At 35.6% G+C, this 18,859-nt stretch overlaps 2 protein-coding genes across 2 annotated transcripts; both read left to right on the top strand.

Moving 5' to 3' along the window:
* Positions 1-365: 365 nt before the first annotated feature.
* Positions 366-3,486, top strand: LOC131936569 (ganglioside GM2 activator-like). The gene is made up of 4 exons (XM_059293618.1): positions 366-609; positions 1,556-1,723; positions 2,494-2,661; positions 3,119-3,486. Exons 1-4 carry the CDS (start codon positions 451-453, stop codon positions 3,254-3,256), a joined length of 633 nt encoding a protein of 210 aa, XP_059149601.1. The 5' UTR covers positions 366-450; the 3' UTR covers positions 3,257-3,486.
* A 2,736-nt stretch (positions 3,487-6,222) lies between these two features.
* LOC131936555 (cytoskeleton-associated protein 2-like) lies at positions 6,223-12,139 on the top strand. The gene is made up of 10 exons (XM_059293587.1): positions 6,223-6,360; positions 8,096-8,473; positions 8,572-8,648; positions 8,806-8,873; positions 9,041-9,164; positions 9,273-9,399; positions 10,387-10,514; positions 10,625-10,789; positions 11,000-11,217; positions 11,726-12,139. Exons 2-10 carry the CDS (start codon positions 8,110-8,112, stop codon positions 11,985-11,987), a joined length of 1,533 nt encoding a protein of 510 aa, XP_059149570.1. The 5' UTR covers positions 6,223-6,360; positions 8,096-8,109; the 3' UTR covers positions 11,988-12,139.
* Positions 12,140-18,859: the final 6,720 nt, after the last annotated feature.

The raw sequence follows: 18,859 nt of genomic DNA, 5'->3' as shown, positions 1-18,859 counted from the left end.
TAACAAAGTGAAAAGAGTTAATATCAAGCTAGCTCCGTGCGATCCCCCCCCCCCCTGGATGACACCAAAGGGGGGGGGGGGGTGACACCAAGACTAAAAATTGCAAAATATGTTGATGAAAAGGCTCTTTGAAGTTCAATTTATGATTAATTTTAGATTTTAAAAAATCTTTTAACTACAAATTGACGATCCCGAAAAAAAAACAACACCTGGCTACTATATTGAAAACAATGCTAAATTAAGCTATTGCTGTGGAGGGTGGGGTGACACCATGAGGTGCCGCACCCGACCAAGCGACGCCACTGCCTCCCTCTGTATTTCTGCCGGGGATTATAAAAGGCAGGACCTTCAAGCAACATTTCAGAACATCCTGGCGTATAAACTGCTCAGTGTTACAACAAAACCCTCGTATCTCTAACACAAGTTGCTGTCTTCGTATCTCGAAACAAGATGTACTTGTGTTTTGTTCTGGCTGTGCTACTAGTGGCGCCAGCATGCGGGAACTATGTGGAGATCATGGACCAGTTCAAGGTTGAGGCTTACGAAGAAGTCAAGCTCCTCTCTGAGTTTTTACGCAACAGTACTCACTTTCTGGACGTCAAGGCTAAGGTACGCATGTTTAATGTGGTTTAAGGCAGAGCAATTCACGTCATGTATTCTGTATTAATCAAACGCTATGCAGTTTTTGTTGTGAAATTAAAGAGAATTTTTAAACTATCTATTATTTACTTTAATAAAAACATAGTAATTGATATTTTTTTTACCAACTTCATGATGTTGTGTACATTTCTTTTTTCGTTTCTTGTATCAATTATTAATCTTCATAATGTTTTGTCTTTTTTTTTCACTCTATAGAATAGCTATCATAATCCATAAATATGCATCTTAGAATAAGAAATTTTTTTTCAGTGCTTATTTTATTTTCTACTTTAACGAATATTTCTAAATCTTTTTAACCCCCCCCCCCCTCCCAAAGGATTTCCTTTTTCCTTATCGTAGCTAGCAACGCACAAAAAATCGCATAGGCACTTACTACGTGAATAAGAATTGTAAAGCTAAGAAAGCGGACGGTAGAGAGCTAAGCAGTTAATTCGAGAGTCCCGAGTTGTAATACGGGTTCAAATCAGTAGAATGTCGCTGTGTCCACCCAGCTCTAATGGGTAGCTAACTCTCATTAGGGAAATCAAAGGCGGCTTAGCATAGTGCTGACTACACTATCTCTTCATAATATGCCGAGGTCCCTGAAACAGATGAACTCTCCTTCACCTGCCCATGTGTCTTGGGTACGAACGTGAAAAGATGGTGAAAGCTAAGAAAATATACACATCTGATCTTTACAAATATATGCGCTCGTATTAGTCAAAGTGTTGGTTGAAAAAGAATAAATCATCCCCCCCCCCCCCCGATTTTACCGTTATATCTAAAGAAAGAAAATCTGTGCTTTAAGTAAAAGATTGTAAAATGCATAAACTAAGCTAGATTTTTCCATCCAATTATAAGTTTAAACCTGTTACACTGTATACCGATACTTTCAACACCCGCACTTCTTCCACAGAAATCTTCCAAGTTGAAATCTTTCTCGTTCAGCAACTGCGCCGACCCAGGGAGTGAGATAGCCACGTTTTCAGATGTGCAGCTGTCCCCTGACCCCATACACCTGCCTGGGAAGCTGACTTTCTCTGGGAACATGGACATTAAGTCCAAATTTGGAGCTCCGTTGAAGGTAAAAACAAAAAGTGAAATGTCGTACATTTTACTTTGTAGTAGGCCTACTCGTGATAATAATAAAAAAAATTGAAACGTCGTATATTTTAGTAGGCCTACTCATAATAAAAATAATAAATTGAAATGTCGTATATTTTAGTAGGCCTGCTCATAATAAAAACAAAAATTTCCTATTTAGAATGTGAACATGTAAATGTACTTAGAAATCTAATTTTGAATATTGTGTTGTGTCCATTACGTCACCTAATGAGTCTCCATGCCACTTGTCATGAAATGTCATAAAACTGAAACTTTTTCCGTTTTAATGCTAGTTGAATACAGCAGAACTCTCCACTACAAAAACAATACTTCTGGTTACCTCTGCGTTTGTTCGCATCCCGTTAGTTGTCTACTGGTTTGTCATATAAACGACATCACACATCTGGGGAGGGGGGGGGGTGGAATTGTGTGACGAAAATTAATGTTATAAACGGAATTTTTGCCATTATTTTGTGTTTTATAAAGGCTGTTTTTGGCAATTGTAATAGAAATCGATCAAATGATGTTATAACGAAATCGATGTATTAAAAGAAAATTATATTTTTGAGGGAGGTGCTATAGACTAAGGTGTGATGTAATTTTAGGAGTGGGCTTCTGGCTTTTTGTAACTATGTGTGACGATGAGGGTTGGGGAAGTAACAATAGTAAAAAAATAAAAAGGGTCATGTCATTTATGGACGACCCCCTGATAGAACTAAACTAAAAATAAACTGACTCTCTGCGCCCCAGGCTCAACTAGAGGTCTCCAAGAAATTTGGCTTCATCTGGATGCCAGTCCCATGTATCCATGACGTCGGATCATGCACGTACGACGACCTGTGCAGCAAGATCAATATCAAAACCTGCCCAGAGGATTTAAAGAAGCTTGGGCTTGACTGTCATTGTCCGTTCCCATCGGTGAGTTTTTCACTTTTATTTTCCGTGTCCTCTTTGCAATCAGTGAGTGTCTTCAGCTTTTAGCAGCAGAAGCGTAGCGACCCTTCCCGGGGACAAACTTTCGATTTGCACCCCACTCGAACTTTTGATTTGCACCCCCCTCATACTTTCGATTTGCACCCCTCTCCTCGAACTTTTGATTTGCACCCCCCTCGAACTTTTGATTTGCACCCCCTCAAACTTTCAATTTGTTTTTCCAACCCATTTTGGCGCGCCCCTCCCCTAAGGTCGGCGCCCGGGGACATATGCCCCCCCCCCCCTCGCTACGCCTCTGTTTAGCAGTCCATTTAACCTGTCCTTCGTCTCCTTCTTATCAGTGTCTTCAGCTTTTCATTTAAATTTGTTACTTCCTCTTTAGTTTGCTCGGCTCTTTGTTTTTAACTGTCAAAAATGAAAACAAAATACCATTCTATTTCAGGGCGATTTCAAGATATCAGCACTTGATATAGAGATCGGCCAATCGCTGCCCGTGACTGGCGAGTTCAAGATAAAAGCAACGATAAGCTACAATGGCGACGTTGTGACATGCGCAGAGATGGAATTCGATGTTGAATAGCTCGACTTGTGGACACATTTAGTTTGGGCAGCCTCACACAGAATAACAGCATACAAAATTAGAAACAAGACGTACATTTGTGCGTGATTTTGTGTGTTGAGAAACGCTTTCATTTACAAAAGTATTACATTTTACCTGTTACAATAACTTTTTTAATAAGTAGCCCTCTATGATTGTATAGAATTTGCAGTTCAATATAGGTTTTAAAAATAAAGCTTTTAATTGTGGCATTCAAATAAATTTGTTTGTTTTGTGAAAGGTTTGGACCATCAGGTTCAAAAGAGTCATGTGTGTTTTGTCGTGCTTTGAAAACATGGGGGCCAGTGCTCAGTAGTGTCACAGGGCTGGGGTTCGAACCGCACTGGGTGGCTGGCGCCATTCTGATGCCCCCCGTAGCAGGAAAGCAGAATGCATAAAATGTAAACAGCTAATGGTAGGATGCTGTCCAGTGTCTGGACAAATGATTACCATCCAGTGTCCTGCCTCCACCCAGCAGTGATGGTAAACTGACTCTACCTCAGATAAAGTATCGCTCGGCTAATCTCATAAGTCTCATGTAAAAATTAAAAAAAAAAAAATAATTCTAACGTAGTTGTGATTAAAATGTCTTCAAAAAGTAAGTATTCACCTTATCGATTATCTGAACCCCCCCCCCTTTACTACAGAAGTTATCTACAAATATAGCATCAGTCCTAGCTTATGGCATTGGTTTAAGGTTAGATTTTTCTAAATTAGCACACTGCTGAATGTACAGACAGACTTGATTCCCCCCCCCCCCCCCCCCCCATAGAAATAATTTGTAGTTATAACTTGTCACAAAGTATCCAAGGCGTTTCCTAAATTTTTAATACTTCTCTGTTCTTACTTTGACCTTCGCTTTAGCATGCATACATACGACTGACATGGATGACGGAATAAAATAATTAAAACTAGTGGACCGGAAATTTGGTGTAGCACACAATATGTATTGTTGTGTTACGTGGGACGGAGAGCGATACATATGAAGTCTACTTTGCCTATCAACTAATCAAGGGAAACGGTGTCGGGGAGTGTTGTTATTTTTTAATACACTGACGTCAACTATGTTGGATAATGATTGCGCCTCAGTATTGTTTACGCTGCTTCGATCACTGATGTATAACATATGGCACACAGTAGAGATAGGTACTCAGCTGCTGAGGTGTATGGTGTGAGGATGGTGTATATTGTTGGACTGGTGTAGTAGCGGACCCCTGGCAAAAACGTTACGACAAACCAGCACACACAAAAAAATGACACCGGAAAAAGGATAATGAAAATGTCACCAACAACTTATTAACTCGACTATAGGGCTTACAATAATATGTACCTCGCAAAAAAGCCCACCGTACTCTACGTTATTAAAGTGAACAACTATATAAGGGGGGGGGTCCACGGGCGCCGAAACGGGTCGATACGCCCAGCTGAATTATTGCACAAATTAAAAGTGAAGAAAGAGAGGGCTAAATCTAAAAGGATAGCGAGAAAATTGTTGTTGTTGTTTTTTTTTTAATTTAATGGGAGTTAAGTCAATTGTAAGTATTTAATGTAGACCTATGGCGGGAGCTTAATATTCTAAAGAGCTTAATTTTCAAGGGTTGTCTATACAAACTGTGAGCTTATTGAACAGAAAGGGCTTGATGTTCTGCATGAGACTGATCTACAACTCTCGCAAATTTAACGCCAACTTTTTACATTACATTATTGTACGGTATATTTGACATGAGCTTTTTCGGGAGCCCTTTTTGACAAGGCCTATATTCTCAGGTCTTAATACGAAATACAATGTTTACATACAGGAGAAAAAAAAAACATGATATAAAATTTGCAGCTCAAGAAAGTTAGTCACAAAGGGAAACAACTTCTGGGTAATACGTTCTATACAGAAAATTTTAAGACAAATTGACTCCCTTTCGAAGTGAGAACTCATGGATGCTTTTAGGGTTTAACTATTTTATAAATTTTAATGACCGTTACTATATATATATATATATATATATATATATATATATATATATATATATATATATATATATATATATATATATATATATATATATATATATATATATAACAATATATATTACACGATTAAGTGATATTGTTGTCATCGGCTCGGCAGGTTTTGGTGATCTCGTAGGCCTATATTACTTGTTGTAGGAAACAAGTTTACTATCCCACCTCCTCCCAATAAAAATAACACTATATAAAAAGGCTAGATTCGCCTACTTTTCTCCCCTCTACGCAGGGCCGGCGCTACCTATAAGGCGAACTAGGCGGTCGCCTCGGGCGCTGTCCGTAGGGGGGGGGGCACCAAAATGGGTTGGAAACAAAATTGAAAGTTTGATGGGGGGGGGGGGGGGGTGCAAATCGAAAGTTTGAGGGGGTGCAAATTGAAAGTTTGAGGGGGTGGGGGGGCGCTTGAAGTTTTGCCTAGGGCACTAAATAACCTGGCGCCATATAAAACAATTAAAATAATTAAATAATAATTCACCATTACGGACGACCATAAATTGCAGCTTTTATTCGATAATTTTCCATATCGTTGGTGAAGTTTTTATTAGTAAATAAATGGGTTTAGTACTTTAGCTGACCTGGGCTGACCACAACTTTGAGCGGTGGCGTTTACTAATTTAATTTTAAATGGGCCGAGCTTTAAGAAAATGTAAACCGGAAGACCGCCAACATTGAAATTTTCAAAATTATGAAGACTCGATTCCTATAATATTTATAATACCATAATGTTGTTTACATAATCAATCGAAATTATCATAAATTATATTTAGTTTTCATGCCGCATGGCTAGTGACTTATAACAAAAAGGTAAGAATTTAATAATATGTTTGAATATTGCTCTAAAATACTGTAAAACTTTAATAGGTCGAATTGCTATTTGCTAAAAAAATTAGCCGACTTCAGGTGATTTTCCGATACCAGAATTTCGATACCAAAATAAAACAGTCGCTGGATCGTCGTTCTATGATTTAGCTGTGAAAGATTGTATGTTATTGCCTTTAATTTTGCTATTGTATGAAATCACCCGAGCAATATAATTAATTTTAACTATAGACCTGCAGTTCAATACGGTAAGAAGTTAATAAAAAGGCCCGTTCCTAATGTTTAGCCGTTTGTCTCACTCACTCACTGACTCCCAGTCACTCAGCTTTCCAGTCAGTGGCTAACGACGGCTTTCGCCGGCCTTACACCACAAAATCACTGACAATTCTAGATCTACTATCACAACTGAGTGATAATGGATAGTCTAGACTAGACCAGTAGATCTAGAATCTAGTAATACTGCTTATCTGACTGTCACTGAGACAGACCGAATACCTAGATTTTAGTAGAATTAGTACTAGTAGGCCTAATGCCTAATAATAACTTTAATAAGTTATTAAGTAAGTAGGCCTAGATCTATTAGTTTAGTAACGTAGGCCTTGGTCTAAACTCTAAGTCTAAACTCTAGCTAGATCTAGATTCTATTTCTAGAGTAATCTAACTAATATCTAGAAGGCAGAAGGCTAGTGACTAGATCTATTCTAGACTAGATCTAGATTCTAGAGTAGATAATCTAAAGAAAAATGGCAAAATGCTGTCCGACGTACGTTGTCAAACCACAGTTGTTAAATTAATACAGATCTAGTAAATATCACCCTCCTCTGTAAAACTCCATTTTAGCGTATTTTATTCGCCGCTTCACGTTCACCTCCTGTTGAGCGTATTTTATTATAAACGCAACCGAAACACACAAAAACGTTAGCAAAACACTAGGATTAGATCTAGATTCTAGATCTTTTTTATTTATTTTTATATGAATGTGAGTTTTAATTAGAAAAGGTAAAAAAACAACATAAAAAAGCATTAGGACAGTTCCAATTAAATAGCCTGTGATCGTCAGCGGGAGGAAAATCCCTACACGGTCGAGGGTTCACCATGAGTTCTCATACTCATTGACTTCCATTATTAGCATAAGTCATAGCTTGGGCAATAGCTATTTGAAATGGTGTTGGCCTCATGTTGGGGTCATCGTGAGTTCATAAAAGTTTATTTATAGCATTCAATATTCCAATTTGAATTTTTCTCAAGTTTTGACAAAAGTAAATTATCAATACTTCATAAAGAAATAAACCCAATGTTTTTCTAACATTTTTGTGTGTTTTGGTCAACTGTAGGTGAAAGTGAAGCGGGGAATAAAATACGCTAAAATGTAGTTTTTACCCCCCTCCTCTGTCCTGTTTTTCACTTAGATCTAGATCTACTAGAGAGTCTGTAATAATTGTTTGGATGTTCTAAACTAAACCACCACTAGATCTAGCTATCTGTTGTACATTTTTTAAACCAATAGGGCTGATCATGATTAGACCTACACAACAATAACTCTTTTTATACATCCACACCAAGTAAATAGCTATGTGTTCTTGTTTTTGAAGTTATTGAGAGTTTGTTTGCAAAAGAGAGAGAAAAGTATATGCCATGGGCCTTAGATTTTCGTGGGAAATCATGATAAGAATAACAAACAAATTAAAATGCCAATGGCATTGTAACTGATCATGAAAAATTTCATAAGGAATGTCTTTTAATAAATGTTAAATTACCACTAACTTTCAGTTTGTTATTTTGTAAACTGCTTAAGTGTGGCATCAAATTATTTTTTTAATGATTAAAACTGACGTGTTTTTTACCTGATATTTATTTCTTCTTGCTTTAAAAATGGTAAATTGATGGTTGCAGAGGGAAGGTCTACATGCATTTCCATTCATTGTAGAAATCGACAGTCATGGCCTAAAAAAAAAAATTATTCATTTTTTTTCTTTCTTTCAGTTTGAAATATTGTCATGACGTCACGCACTGGCCTCCTTCCTGTGCCTTCTAAAGTTGAACACAGGTTTACAAAAGTAAACAGCAGTTCAACAAAATCCAAACCAGTGAGGAGATCCCTTGCTACTTTCTCCTCTGTGAAAAAACCTCATGCTACTAACAAAGTAGTGCATAAGCCTGACTCACTCCCAGCGTGCCAGAACACTGAGGCTGGACCTCATGCCAGGTGTGGCGCATGCTCAGCTAAGAAATGCTTGGGTAATACTTCACATGTCAATGTCAACAGGCCAGCTCTGAAAAGGAAATCTCATCCTGGGTTTCTCAGTGAAGACAAACCATTGCAGAAAGTTTTTACACCTAATCGAAGAAGCTGGACTAGTGGTGAGTTGATACATTCATGTTGTTTAAGTTTGCCTGCATTCATTGTTAGGAAAAACAATATTTTTTATGATTTATGATAATATTTTTCTTTTTTAAAGAAAAACTGGCCAAGGATGAAAATCAGATTCCAAAAAGTATTTTAAAAAGAGCTCCTGGTGCTAATTCAACAATGAAGGTATTAGCATATTTTATCATCATGTACTTAACATCCCAGAAGCTAATTAGACCAATTGGTTATTGTGTTTTGTTAGCACAAATACTGCATGTTCATCGAAAGAAATATAATGAGTGTCCAAACATCAATTACATTTGTCTAACAACAAATTTTCCAGGAATACAGTGCACTTGATAACAGACATGTTCAGTTTTCTGGTAAAGCCACAGATCAAGCTAGTTTAAGGTAAAGAGAAATCGGATTCTGCTAGGTGTTAGCTTTTAACCAATTATGTAAGTTCTACTAGTATAAATACGGGAGTTCGTAAAAAGAATCACTTTCAATTATTTTTCTTTAGTTTTTTTTTAACAAAAAAAATTTTCTGTTCTCAATATGGCTAAATATATTTATAGGGCAAAACTAAATGCTTGGCTTAAGGACAAAGGAAAAACCCCTGGTCATTATCGTCACTTAATGAATTTTGGTGCCAGCCTGTCAGCAAAAAAGAAGAAAGATGTTCTATCAGATTCCCAGAAGGTTAGCACTTTATAATAGTATTTGGTCTTCAATAATTTTAAGATTCATTGGTTATTTTTGGTGTTTGGTTGTTCTTTTTTTTTTTAATTTAAAGTATCTTGTTTATAGAATGGCAACCAGCAATCTGATGGATTTAGAAAAAAATTGTTTAAAGATGCACCAGTCACTGCATGTGGAAAAGAAAATACTTCACAAACATGCAGCTATGATGGTGTTGTGCAGGATATAGTTGAAGGTAATGACTCATTCTAATGTTTAGTTTACAGTATATGTCAGTATAGGTTTTACAAAGTTATAAGCTTAGATGTGCCATGTTGAGTTTTTTTGTAGCAGGATGGTATGTTCCATATTTTTTGAAGCATAATAAAGTATTCCGAGATGGTTATCTATATATATAATTCTCTTTTGGGAGCCGTTAGAAAACAAGCTGCAAGCGCAATCTTGCAGTCCCCTCTCTTTCTCTCTATCACTATCACTACCATCCCCACCCCACCCTTACATTGTCTGGTGAGTTGTGGTCACGCTAAATGTTTACAAAGATAAATGTTTACCAATCGTAGAGCCTTAGAGCCTGTTTATATTAAGGGCAGATAATTTAGTTCAATATTAAACTTACAGGAGGTAACTAAGAAATAACTAAGCGGAGGCTGCTTTTACGGGGGGGGGTGTAGATTAGGGGAAGGGGGGGGGGGGGTTAGTGTTTTAAAGCAAATATTTTCAGTGGCAGCATTGGTACTGTCGAATTCACAAATTATGAATTACTAAAAAGTAGAAAATAAAACGACTAAATAGCGGCGTATGATACGCTGCGGGTCGGCTCGTATGTATTAGAAGAGGTAGTTGCCTGCATGGTACTAAATTCTCCTGTGGTATTTACTAAAGTGCATTTATTGTGAATTTTGTTTGAGAATGCTGCACATTAAAAATAGATTGGTGTGAGGACATTTGAGAAATATAGCAATTATCAAAATTATGATAAAAGCATTCAGTTTTGAATTGGCAAAAATGTGTTATATTTTAGACAATGTTTATTTATTTTTTATATTTTTTTATTACTATACCTTCCAACCCACGGATTTACATTTCTGTATTCAGCATTGAGTTTGAATAGTGCCTGGACTAGATCAGTTTACAAATAATTTTTCCCTAAAAAAAATTTTTTTAAATGTGTCGAACACAAAAAAGTTTTGTTTGTGTAATTTCTATCTTTATAATTTAAAAGAAAATGAACAACACTTGGAAGCAGAAAATCTGAATAATTCATCCCAAGTACATGATGATGAAATTGGTGATGATGTTTTGAACAACTTGAAAACTATGCTGGATGAGTGTTTGAACCTCTTCTATTCAGTGAGTTTAAAATGTTTTCTTTTTTTTTCTTGAAATATGGATTTTCATTAGTAATAAATGTAGCAGATTTTTGCTGGTGGAATATTAATTTACCCATGTTTCTTCCTTAGGGATGCTCTCTTGAAGACATTTTACCATGGCTAGAAGAGATGGAGACAAACATCCCCAAAATAGTCACCTTTGCGCCATTCTATATTTGTAAGGCTAAAGTGATGGGAGCGTTTCCTCAAATGGTCCTTGAGGTATACACAGATGCTGTCAGACACAATGCACAGGTACTTTGTTAACTAGTTCACTTTACTTCTATTTTTTAACAACTATTGCAGATTTGTCTTATTTTTCTTGGTTTTCATTTTAGTTGCCTTTTTCAATAATAAATATACTTTTAATTTCGTGATATGTTGAAAAAAGAATGAAAAGTTTATTTGTAATGAAAAGTTTAGCGCTTGATATGTAAAGCTTGTTATTTTTCTTTTTTCCCGCAGCCTTGTGATTTACTAGCCACAGAAATGAAAAATTCCTTCTCTCAAATTTTGGGACCACAGAACAAGAGGTCACGAAATCCCAAACCAGTTTCATCTTGTTCCCCTCCAGTACAGCCCAGCCAAGAATCTCTACCTCCCTGTCAGACACCAAGAGCAGCTGAGACTCCCCTTGTGGAAGGAAGTGTTAAGAAATACAAAGTCACAACTCCATCTTTAAGGTAGGATAATGTGTGTTGTTTGCTGTTACTACTAGTGCCAATATTTTTCTCAGTTTTTTTTTCAATGCTTTACACTAATCGGTCTTCAAGTAGGTGCTATTTAAATGTTGCCTTACATTTGTATAATTTTATACAGCCTGATCAAGCTAGAATAAATGTCTCTTACTATGATGAGAATTATTTTTTGCAAACTAATGAAATCTCAATTAACTTAGTATTAAAACATTTATATGCATTTCAAAGAGTTCTATATAAAATGTGGTAGCAATCTATGAAAAGTAATTTGTGCTGTATTTTTTAATCAAAGTAAATTTGTATTGTTTACCTGTTTGTTAAAGTTAAATGTTAATGGGTTTGTGTTGACCTTCTTTAGTTAAACAATTTCGTTTAAGTATTTTAAAGTAACTTCTCCTATATTTTATATAGGATGTTTCAAATCTGTATTTTTAATTTACTGATATATTTCCAAGAGTTTTCCATGTTTCTACATTGACCTTGTTTCTTGCAGACGAGTATCAGAAGCTGCAGTGGCGGTTGTCACACCTGTAAGACGCTCCTCCAGGCTGTCCAAGAGCAACACCCCATGCCATAAGCTCTTTGGTGAAGTTGTGGACAACGTCACTGAGATAAGCCCCACAGAACGGCGCTCTATGGTGTTTAAGGTCAACCCTGCATTGGTCAATGATGAAAATTTGTCCTCTAAGCTCGATTATGAATCTGTTATTCAATCTAATCAAAATGGACTGTTCAATGGAACTGGCGTGCAATAAAATATACTTTTTATTTTTTATTTCAGTAGCCCGTAGTTTTTGCTATTGGAATTTTTTTTTAAATCCAAACATATACTAGTTTTGTAGTATACAGTACAGCAATTGAATTTTAAAGCGACATAAATGTAGTGGATACCTACATACTTTTTAAAAAACATGAAATTTATTTTTAAACCACTGTTCTTAAACTTTAATACTTATTTATCTCCTGATTTTAAATTGTAAATAACCCCAGTTATTTTGTTACAAAAGCCTTTTATTGTAAAATAGAGCTTTTTATCAGTACAATTAGCTATTGTAAACTTTGTTTTTTTAAGTCACAAACTAAACAATATATTCAGCATGCCTCCACCTTACTACCATTACTGCTAGTTTAGCATTTTTATATCAGTAGTGTGCTGTTCATATTTCGTCACACTGGTTTGTAGTGTTTAAGTGTTCATAAATTCAAATAATTCTTCTTATGTATAATTATGCAAAGTCTATAATTAATGCATTTATTGCTCCAATTTCATAATTTGTTCACACTTTCAAAAACTGTCTATCTGTCAAACATTTTTACCTATTACAAGTTATTTAAAATGCATTAGATATGTTTACAAAATCATTTGCCTTTTTTGCTATGCCTTTAGACTGGTGTATTGCCAGTATTTATTTTATTTGTAAATTTTTGTGTTTAGGTAAAGTCTATTGACATTTGACACAATGAAATAAAACTTTGATCAATTGAATTTTGCTTTTTTAATCAATGAATTTAGTAGAATCTAGACCAGTGGTTTGGTGAGTCGGTCTCATGGGTTTGGCATCAAAACACACCCGATTCATATGATTAGCAATCAGATTTTGTAAGGGCAGTGACAGAAGTAGTGGCTGATGACAGTGCCACAACATAAGGTGCTCCAGAGCAAGACATGTATTGCTATTGTGGTGCAGTCTAGAATTTAGTAAATACTGCATATCCGAGTGTGCATTGATCATGTGGGCCCAATATACGTGTTGTGATGAACACCCTTTCTGTGGCCCAGTTGCCAACTGTTGAGATATCTAACTTAAAATTTTAATCCCCTCAATCATACTATGTCGAGAAAATAAAGAAAGTGGTCGGACAAATATGTACAATATGAATGGAACTTGGTGGGATTCAGTGTCCTTTCTGCTTTATCTGCAAAGTGAGGAAATCTAGACTAGCACGCAAGATAGCAAAGAGAACACTCCTTTAAGCTGCATGGAGAAGGAAAATATAAGACCACAACACTATTAATTCAAAGTAAAGCCAAGAATTTTTTAACTGGTGTTTGAAAGGCAATAGCAGAAGTTAACCATGAATTTGCAGTAACTATTCTTTGTGAAAATATTTTAATAGTTTTGTGCTTTGAACACTATGATGTTGATGCACTGTTCATTTTGTGCACCAGTAAAATTTATACTTTGGCTTATAATTTGAAACAAAATAATACTTTATTTTTCCTATTAAGAAGTGTTCGGTGAATGTGCATATGAAGCTGGTGGAGTTGAGTACCTCCAAAAAAGGTTAACAACCATTGATCTGGGTGGAATGTAAATTTCTAGTAAAGGAGATAAAGGTAACTGATTCTAAACATGGGGATACTTTGACCTCTCAAACACCTTGAGTATTAAGATGACGGGAATTTTAGATTTAAAATTAGTTTCAGTTTATACAAAGCATGTACAATTCTTGATTTAACAACACAATTATTTATTGTAATATCTTTTAGTCAGATCTTAAGAAGTACTGATGTAGTATTTAGATGAGACTTGATGCATATGATCACAAATTAAATAATTAATTCTAACTACAATCAGGCACTATAAAATGTTTGAATAGCATCAGCTACGACCAAATCTTCTTTGTAATCCTTTAAGAGGGCTTGATTAACCATGGGTTTGGTTTGTCCCCCAGGTAATAAGATTCTCCAGTGGCTGTTGGCTGTAGGCCTGTTATTGCTGGATAAAATGAGATTTTTTACCTGTAAAAAAAAACAAGTACTATATTACATATCTACCACCTGAGTTTTAAATGAGTTTTAAAAAAGATAGTTTTGTGCAGTAATAAATGTTGACATGCAGTGGCATCAGTAGGTCGGGTGCAGTAACTGAGGGTGTCAACACCCCCCCCTCCCCTCCAAAAATTATTCATTTTCGGTTTGGTGTCATCCCTTTTCTCTACTATGACAGTAAAGTTTATGATTTTTCAATCTGATGACGTCACCCACTAACGAATTGGTGTCACCCCTACCATTTAACACTACTGCAGTGAAAATGTTTAAGTAATATTGTCTAATTAAACTTGATCTCTATACAGTTTAATCCCTGTTAAATCATTTCTATTATTAGAAAAACTTTACCTGTTCAACAGTCAGATCTGCATTAGTTTTATCATCCTTAAATTTAAGTTCACAGTCTGTGCTCTCCTCGTTTGGTAAAAAATGAACAGGTAATTCAACACCCACAGCATCACTCTCTGGCAAAGATTTTTTAAGGGAAACATTTTTTTATTCATCTTTATATAAGTGAAGTACCAGAGGCGTATCCAGGTTTTCGTTGTAGGGGAGCGAAATGAGCAAAAAAGGCGCCAAATTTTTAACACGTTCTATATACATGTATTATATATATATATATATATATATATATATATATATATATATATATATATATATATATATATATATATATATATACATATATATATATATATAATTATAATACTGTGTATATATAATACTGTGAAGTACTCTTTCAGATCTGACCCTCCATAGGGTAAAGTTAATTTTGCAAATCGTGGTATATAAAAAGAGTGTATTGTATAGTGAGATCAACTCTATGCTCACTTTCCTTAACAGGAGCCGGGTAGACTACCCATGGGCATTTATAACTCAGAAATATAGAACCCTATTAAACATATTTCTATTTAAGACATGTGGGTTAGCAAATTGGTGCTGGATGAAATCTTCACATGACACATAGCCATAGAAAATATTCTTTTGCAAAATATAAAACAAATGGGGGAGGGGTAAATGAATGTATTACAAATTGTAAAAAATATATACTATATATATAGATCTACAATGTGATTAAAAAAAAACATACCCCACGAGTCAGCCATACTGTGAAAACAGAGAGAAATAGTTTCATTCAGTCAGGGATTATTCTTTAACAGTGTTACATCTTGTAGTGACTTGTAGGACTTGTAGGTCCACCACATCATTTGTGATTTGTTTACTAGATCTAGATCTAGTAGTAAGTTACTAACTTAGTGAAGTTAGTAAGTTACTACAGTTAACGAATAGCAATCAGACTAGCTAGGCCCTTCTGCCTACTACTACTACTAGATCTACTACTAGCTAGATTACTAGCTAGATTCTAGCTAGTAGTAGCTAGATTGATTAGTTAGTAGTTACTAGTTAGTAGTTAGTAGTGTAGCGTAGCTAGGCACACATGAATTTTCCTAGTTAATCAATGTTTCTACTTTAAGAATTACTGTAACAAATTATGTCATTTTTATTTGAATAATAGCGTATATGAAAACATAATATTATAAGCCATTATTAATATAAGGTTTCCTAGTTATCAATGTTTCTACTTTAAAGAATTACTAGTACAATATAATGTCCTTTTATTGAATAATAGGCTTATAATATGAAAACATGTTCACCTTTGTTTGAGCGTATTTTATTTTAAACACAACCAAAACACACTAAAATGGAGTTTTACTTATAAGGGTGTATAAATCTAACTTACGTGTTTATTTTTGTTCAAAATAAGCGTATATAATATAATGGCACCAACGGTCTAACGATTGTACACAATGTACTTCAGAGTAGGTCTGAGCTTAAGAAAATATGACGTGTTCTCTTTTTAGGTCTTAACGGGGGGGGGGGGATCATTTACGGGAAATTCCCACTACGTATTTTGGGAAATTCCAATAACAAATTTAGACCAGATATTTTTTATGCTGACTACAGCAGTGGATGCCTATGATGTGTGTAAGCTACCAGGGGTTTAGGTATCTTATAGTTGTAGGGGTGAGTTAGATCTATTGAGTAATAGAGGATTAATAGGAGTGGGTGACCAGGTTGCAGTAGAGCCCCTCATTTTCTCGTGCCTTCAAAAACAAACAACATTCATTAGCTTATCATTATTATCTTACTAACTTACATACTACATTGTAATGGTAAAGGTTTTCAACAATAACAGAAAGTGATCCCGCGCAACATTTCGATCTAGGCAGATACCGAAACGACCTTACAACGCCATTATTAGTATTAGGACTCGTTTCAATGTGTAGCTAATTTTGTTAAACATGCAAAACAAATTGCTCTAATCCACCCATCATTAATGTTCAAAATCTAGCTTTTGTTGAAACTAGTAGATCCTCTAAATAGCTAAAAAGATGAATTATTGTGTTGAGTTTTATGCACGTAGAGCCTTTTAAGGGGCATTCATAAATGACGACACGCTTTTTTGACGATTTTTACCCCCCCCCCCCTTCCCCTGCGTTACACATCGTCACTAAAAGCCAGCTCCCCCCTAAAATGACGTCACACCTCAGCCTACAACCCCTCTCAAAAGTGCAGTTGAATTTTTCTTAAAATATGATATTTTTCAAAATCTTGTCAGAGCTCTGTCAACATAGAGTATTTTAATCAATTCCCTTTACAATTTATTAAAACAGTTTTCTAAAACGCGAAATAACGGCTAAAATTCGTTTTCTAACATTGCTTTTTTTATAATGCAAAAGTGTGACTTCACGCCATCTGAGCGCCCCCCCCCCCCCCCTAATCACATACCATCACGAGTGTGACGTCATTTATTGACGACCCCCTTATCAGGGTATCTTTTAGATAATTTTCTGAAGTGGTGAGGGGGCATTTTCAGAAAATTGTGGAATGGATAACTAAGTTGAAATAAATCGTATTTTCGCACAAGAGCTAGATCTAGGTATTTTATAGAATAGCAAGAAGAGAAACCAGGAAAGAATAAATAAATTCCATCCAAAATAATTCGTGGATCTATCCAGAGACCTGAACCTTGTTCGATCTTTTATTTTTTACATAGACCAGACAGTAGCATTGACACGTAGTTTCATAATGAGTTACAGGGGCGGAACTACCGTACCGCCAGATCCCGCAATGCTGGGTGTGTCGAGACCGATTAAGGGATCCAAATCGTCGCCATTTTTTAAAACTAATGGTGTAAGCCGAATTCGCTTTTTTTCTCCTATAGTTTAAGACTCGCTTTTGTCGAAAACTATCTTTGAAAAAGTATTAGACTATTTTTGGGCCCCTTATTCAACTATTTAAATTAGTATTATGATAGACTTCAAGAATTACGGCAGGATATTTACTCAACCCCCCCCCCTCCGCCCCCACTTTCACATTAAGTTTAATTCCCTCTTAATTAATTGTGCATGTCTTTTTTATCATATTTTTATTTTCACATATATACAAAATTCATTCTTTGTCACATTCCCTAACCTCCCTTCTCTCGCAAGCTATCACCATCCCACATAAGACGTCTGAGGTGAGTTATTTTTATTCGTTTGATCCACACTTAAAACAAAATAACACATTTTTAACTATCAGCTGGTTCATTTTGTTTTATGCCACTTCAGCCTCCTCTTTAGCAAGACACAAAAATGTGTGTTTTCCTTTGCTTGTACCTTTTCTCTTCATCAGCCGAGGGTTATACAATAGGCCCTATAACGTTAACAGAGCAAAATCATGTAGCTTACCAATCGTCTACAAAACAAAACAAAAAACAGTTGCTTAAAAAAACAATTATTTAATCAATTCCTGAATTTGAAATCAAGTGATGAAGCAGAATTCAATATGAAGTATTAAATACACATGTATAATTTTAATGAAAGTATTATTATGGAGTGTAAGGCTTATGTTTATACAATCTCATAAATGTCCACATATTAAAAAAAAACTTTTTGATTTCCGTAATCTCCACTGGGTATTTCAGGTCCATCGAATAAATACACTACACACTAGTAGGTATGTATATGTATGTAGTCTACCCCCCCCCCCCCCCCACACCTTTTAAAGAGATGGCTGAAAGAAACTCTGATAATAGACTAGACACTAGTAAGCTTGTATATGGTTTGCTCCCCCCCCCAAAGAGATGCCTGAAAGAAACTCTCAGACTAGACACTAGAATGCTTGTATATGGTCTGACGCCCCTCCCCCCCCCAAGAGATGCCCGAAAGAAACTCTGATAAATAGACTAGACACTAATAGGCTTGTATATGGTCTGCTCTTGTCAAGTCGTCGTGGTATGATATCAAAGGTTTGTTGTCGTCCAACACTTTGGTCGTCCCGTCTGGAAACATGATCTTCCAATGGTTGTTCTGGACGGGTTCATGGTATAATGCTGCTATTTGCTGCTTCTTCTGCAAACATTGAATTTTGGTAATATTAATAGAATAGCATCTAGGACTATAAAATCTCGTATGGTAAAGTCTTGTAAGACAAAAAAAATCTCTTTTTATTAAAATCGCGTTATCATAAACTGGATTTTCAATAAAATCTAGATCTAGTTGCAACACATTTTAATAACAATAAAATACATAACAATAAAATATTATTTAATAAGACAGTGTTTAATGAAAATGTCTACAGTGAAATCAAGTAAACCAAATTAACAAGACAATTTTCCCATTCCTTAAGACAATGTACTATGGCCATTAGCTTTTTTCTCATGTGTGTCTGCAGATCTTAGCACCTTTGTGGATTTTAAACCATACCCTTCTATCAATCTAGCTACATAGTCTGACTTCGTTATATCATCGAAAGCAAACCCGACTTTACTTCAACCGAAAACACCTATGCTACACTGAAATAACCTGA

This window comes from Physella acuta, unplaced genomic scaffold (assembly GCF_028476545.2).
Source record: "Physella acuta isolate Inbredline_101_S28 unplaced genomic scaffold, ASM2847654v3 ptg000180l, whole genome shotgun sequence".
NCBI lineage: Eukaryota > Metazoa > Mollusca > Gastropoda > Physidae > Physella > Physella acuta.
Note: the sequence above shows the minus strand (reverse complement) of the source record. Positions and strands in the feature narration are given on the sequence as shown.

Bases quoted from the DNA above. Each gene is read 5' to 3' on its own strand.
- LOC131936555 (XM_059293587.1), top strand. From the start codon at position 8,110: ATGACGTCACGCACTGGCCTCCTTCCTGTGCCTTCTAAAGTTGAACAC. The intron at 10,515-10,624 runs GTGAGTTTAAAA...TTTCTTCCTTAG, and splicing joins GTTTGAACCTCTTCTATTCA to GGATGCTCTCTTGAAGACAT. The intron at 11,218-11,725 runs GTAGGATAATGT...TGTTTCTTGCAG, and splicing joins GTCACAACTCCATCTTTAAG to ACGAGTATCAGAAGCTGCAG.
- LOC131936569 (XM_059293618.1), top strand. From the start codon at position 451: ATGTACTTGTGTTTTGTTCTGGCTGTGCTACTAGTGGCGCCAGCATGC. The intron at 610-1,555 runs GTACGCATGTTT...CTTCTTCCACAG, and splicing joins TTCTGGACGTCAAGGCTAAG to AAATCTTCCAAGTTGAAATC. The intron at 1,724-2,493 runs GTAAAAACAAAA...TCTGCGCCCCAG, and splicing joins AATTTGGAGCTCCGTTGAAG to GCTCAACTAGAGGTCTCCAA.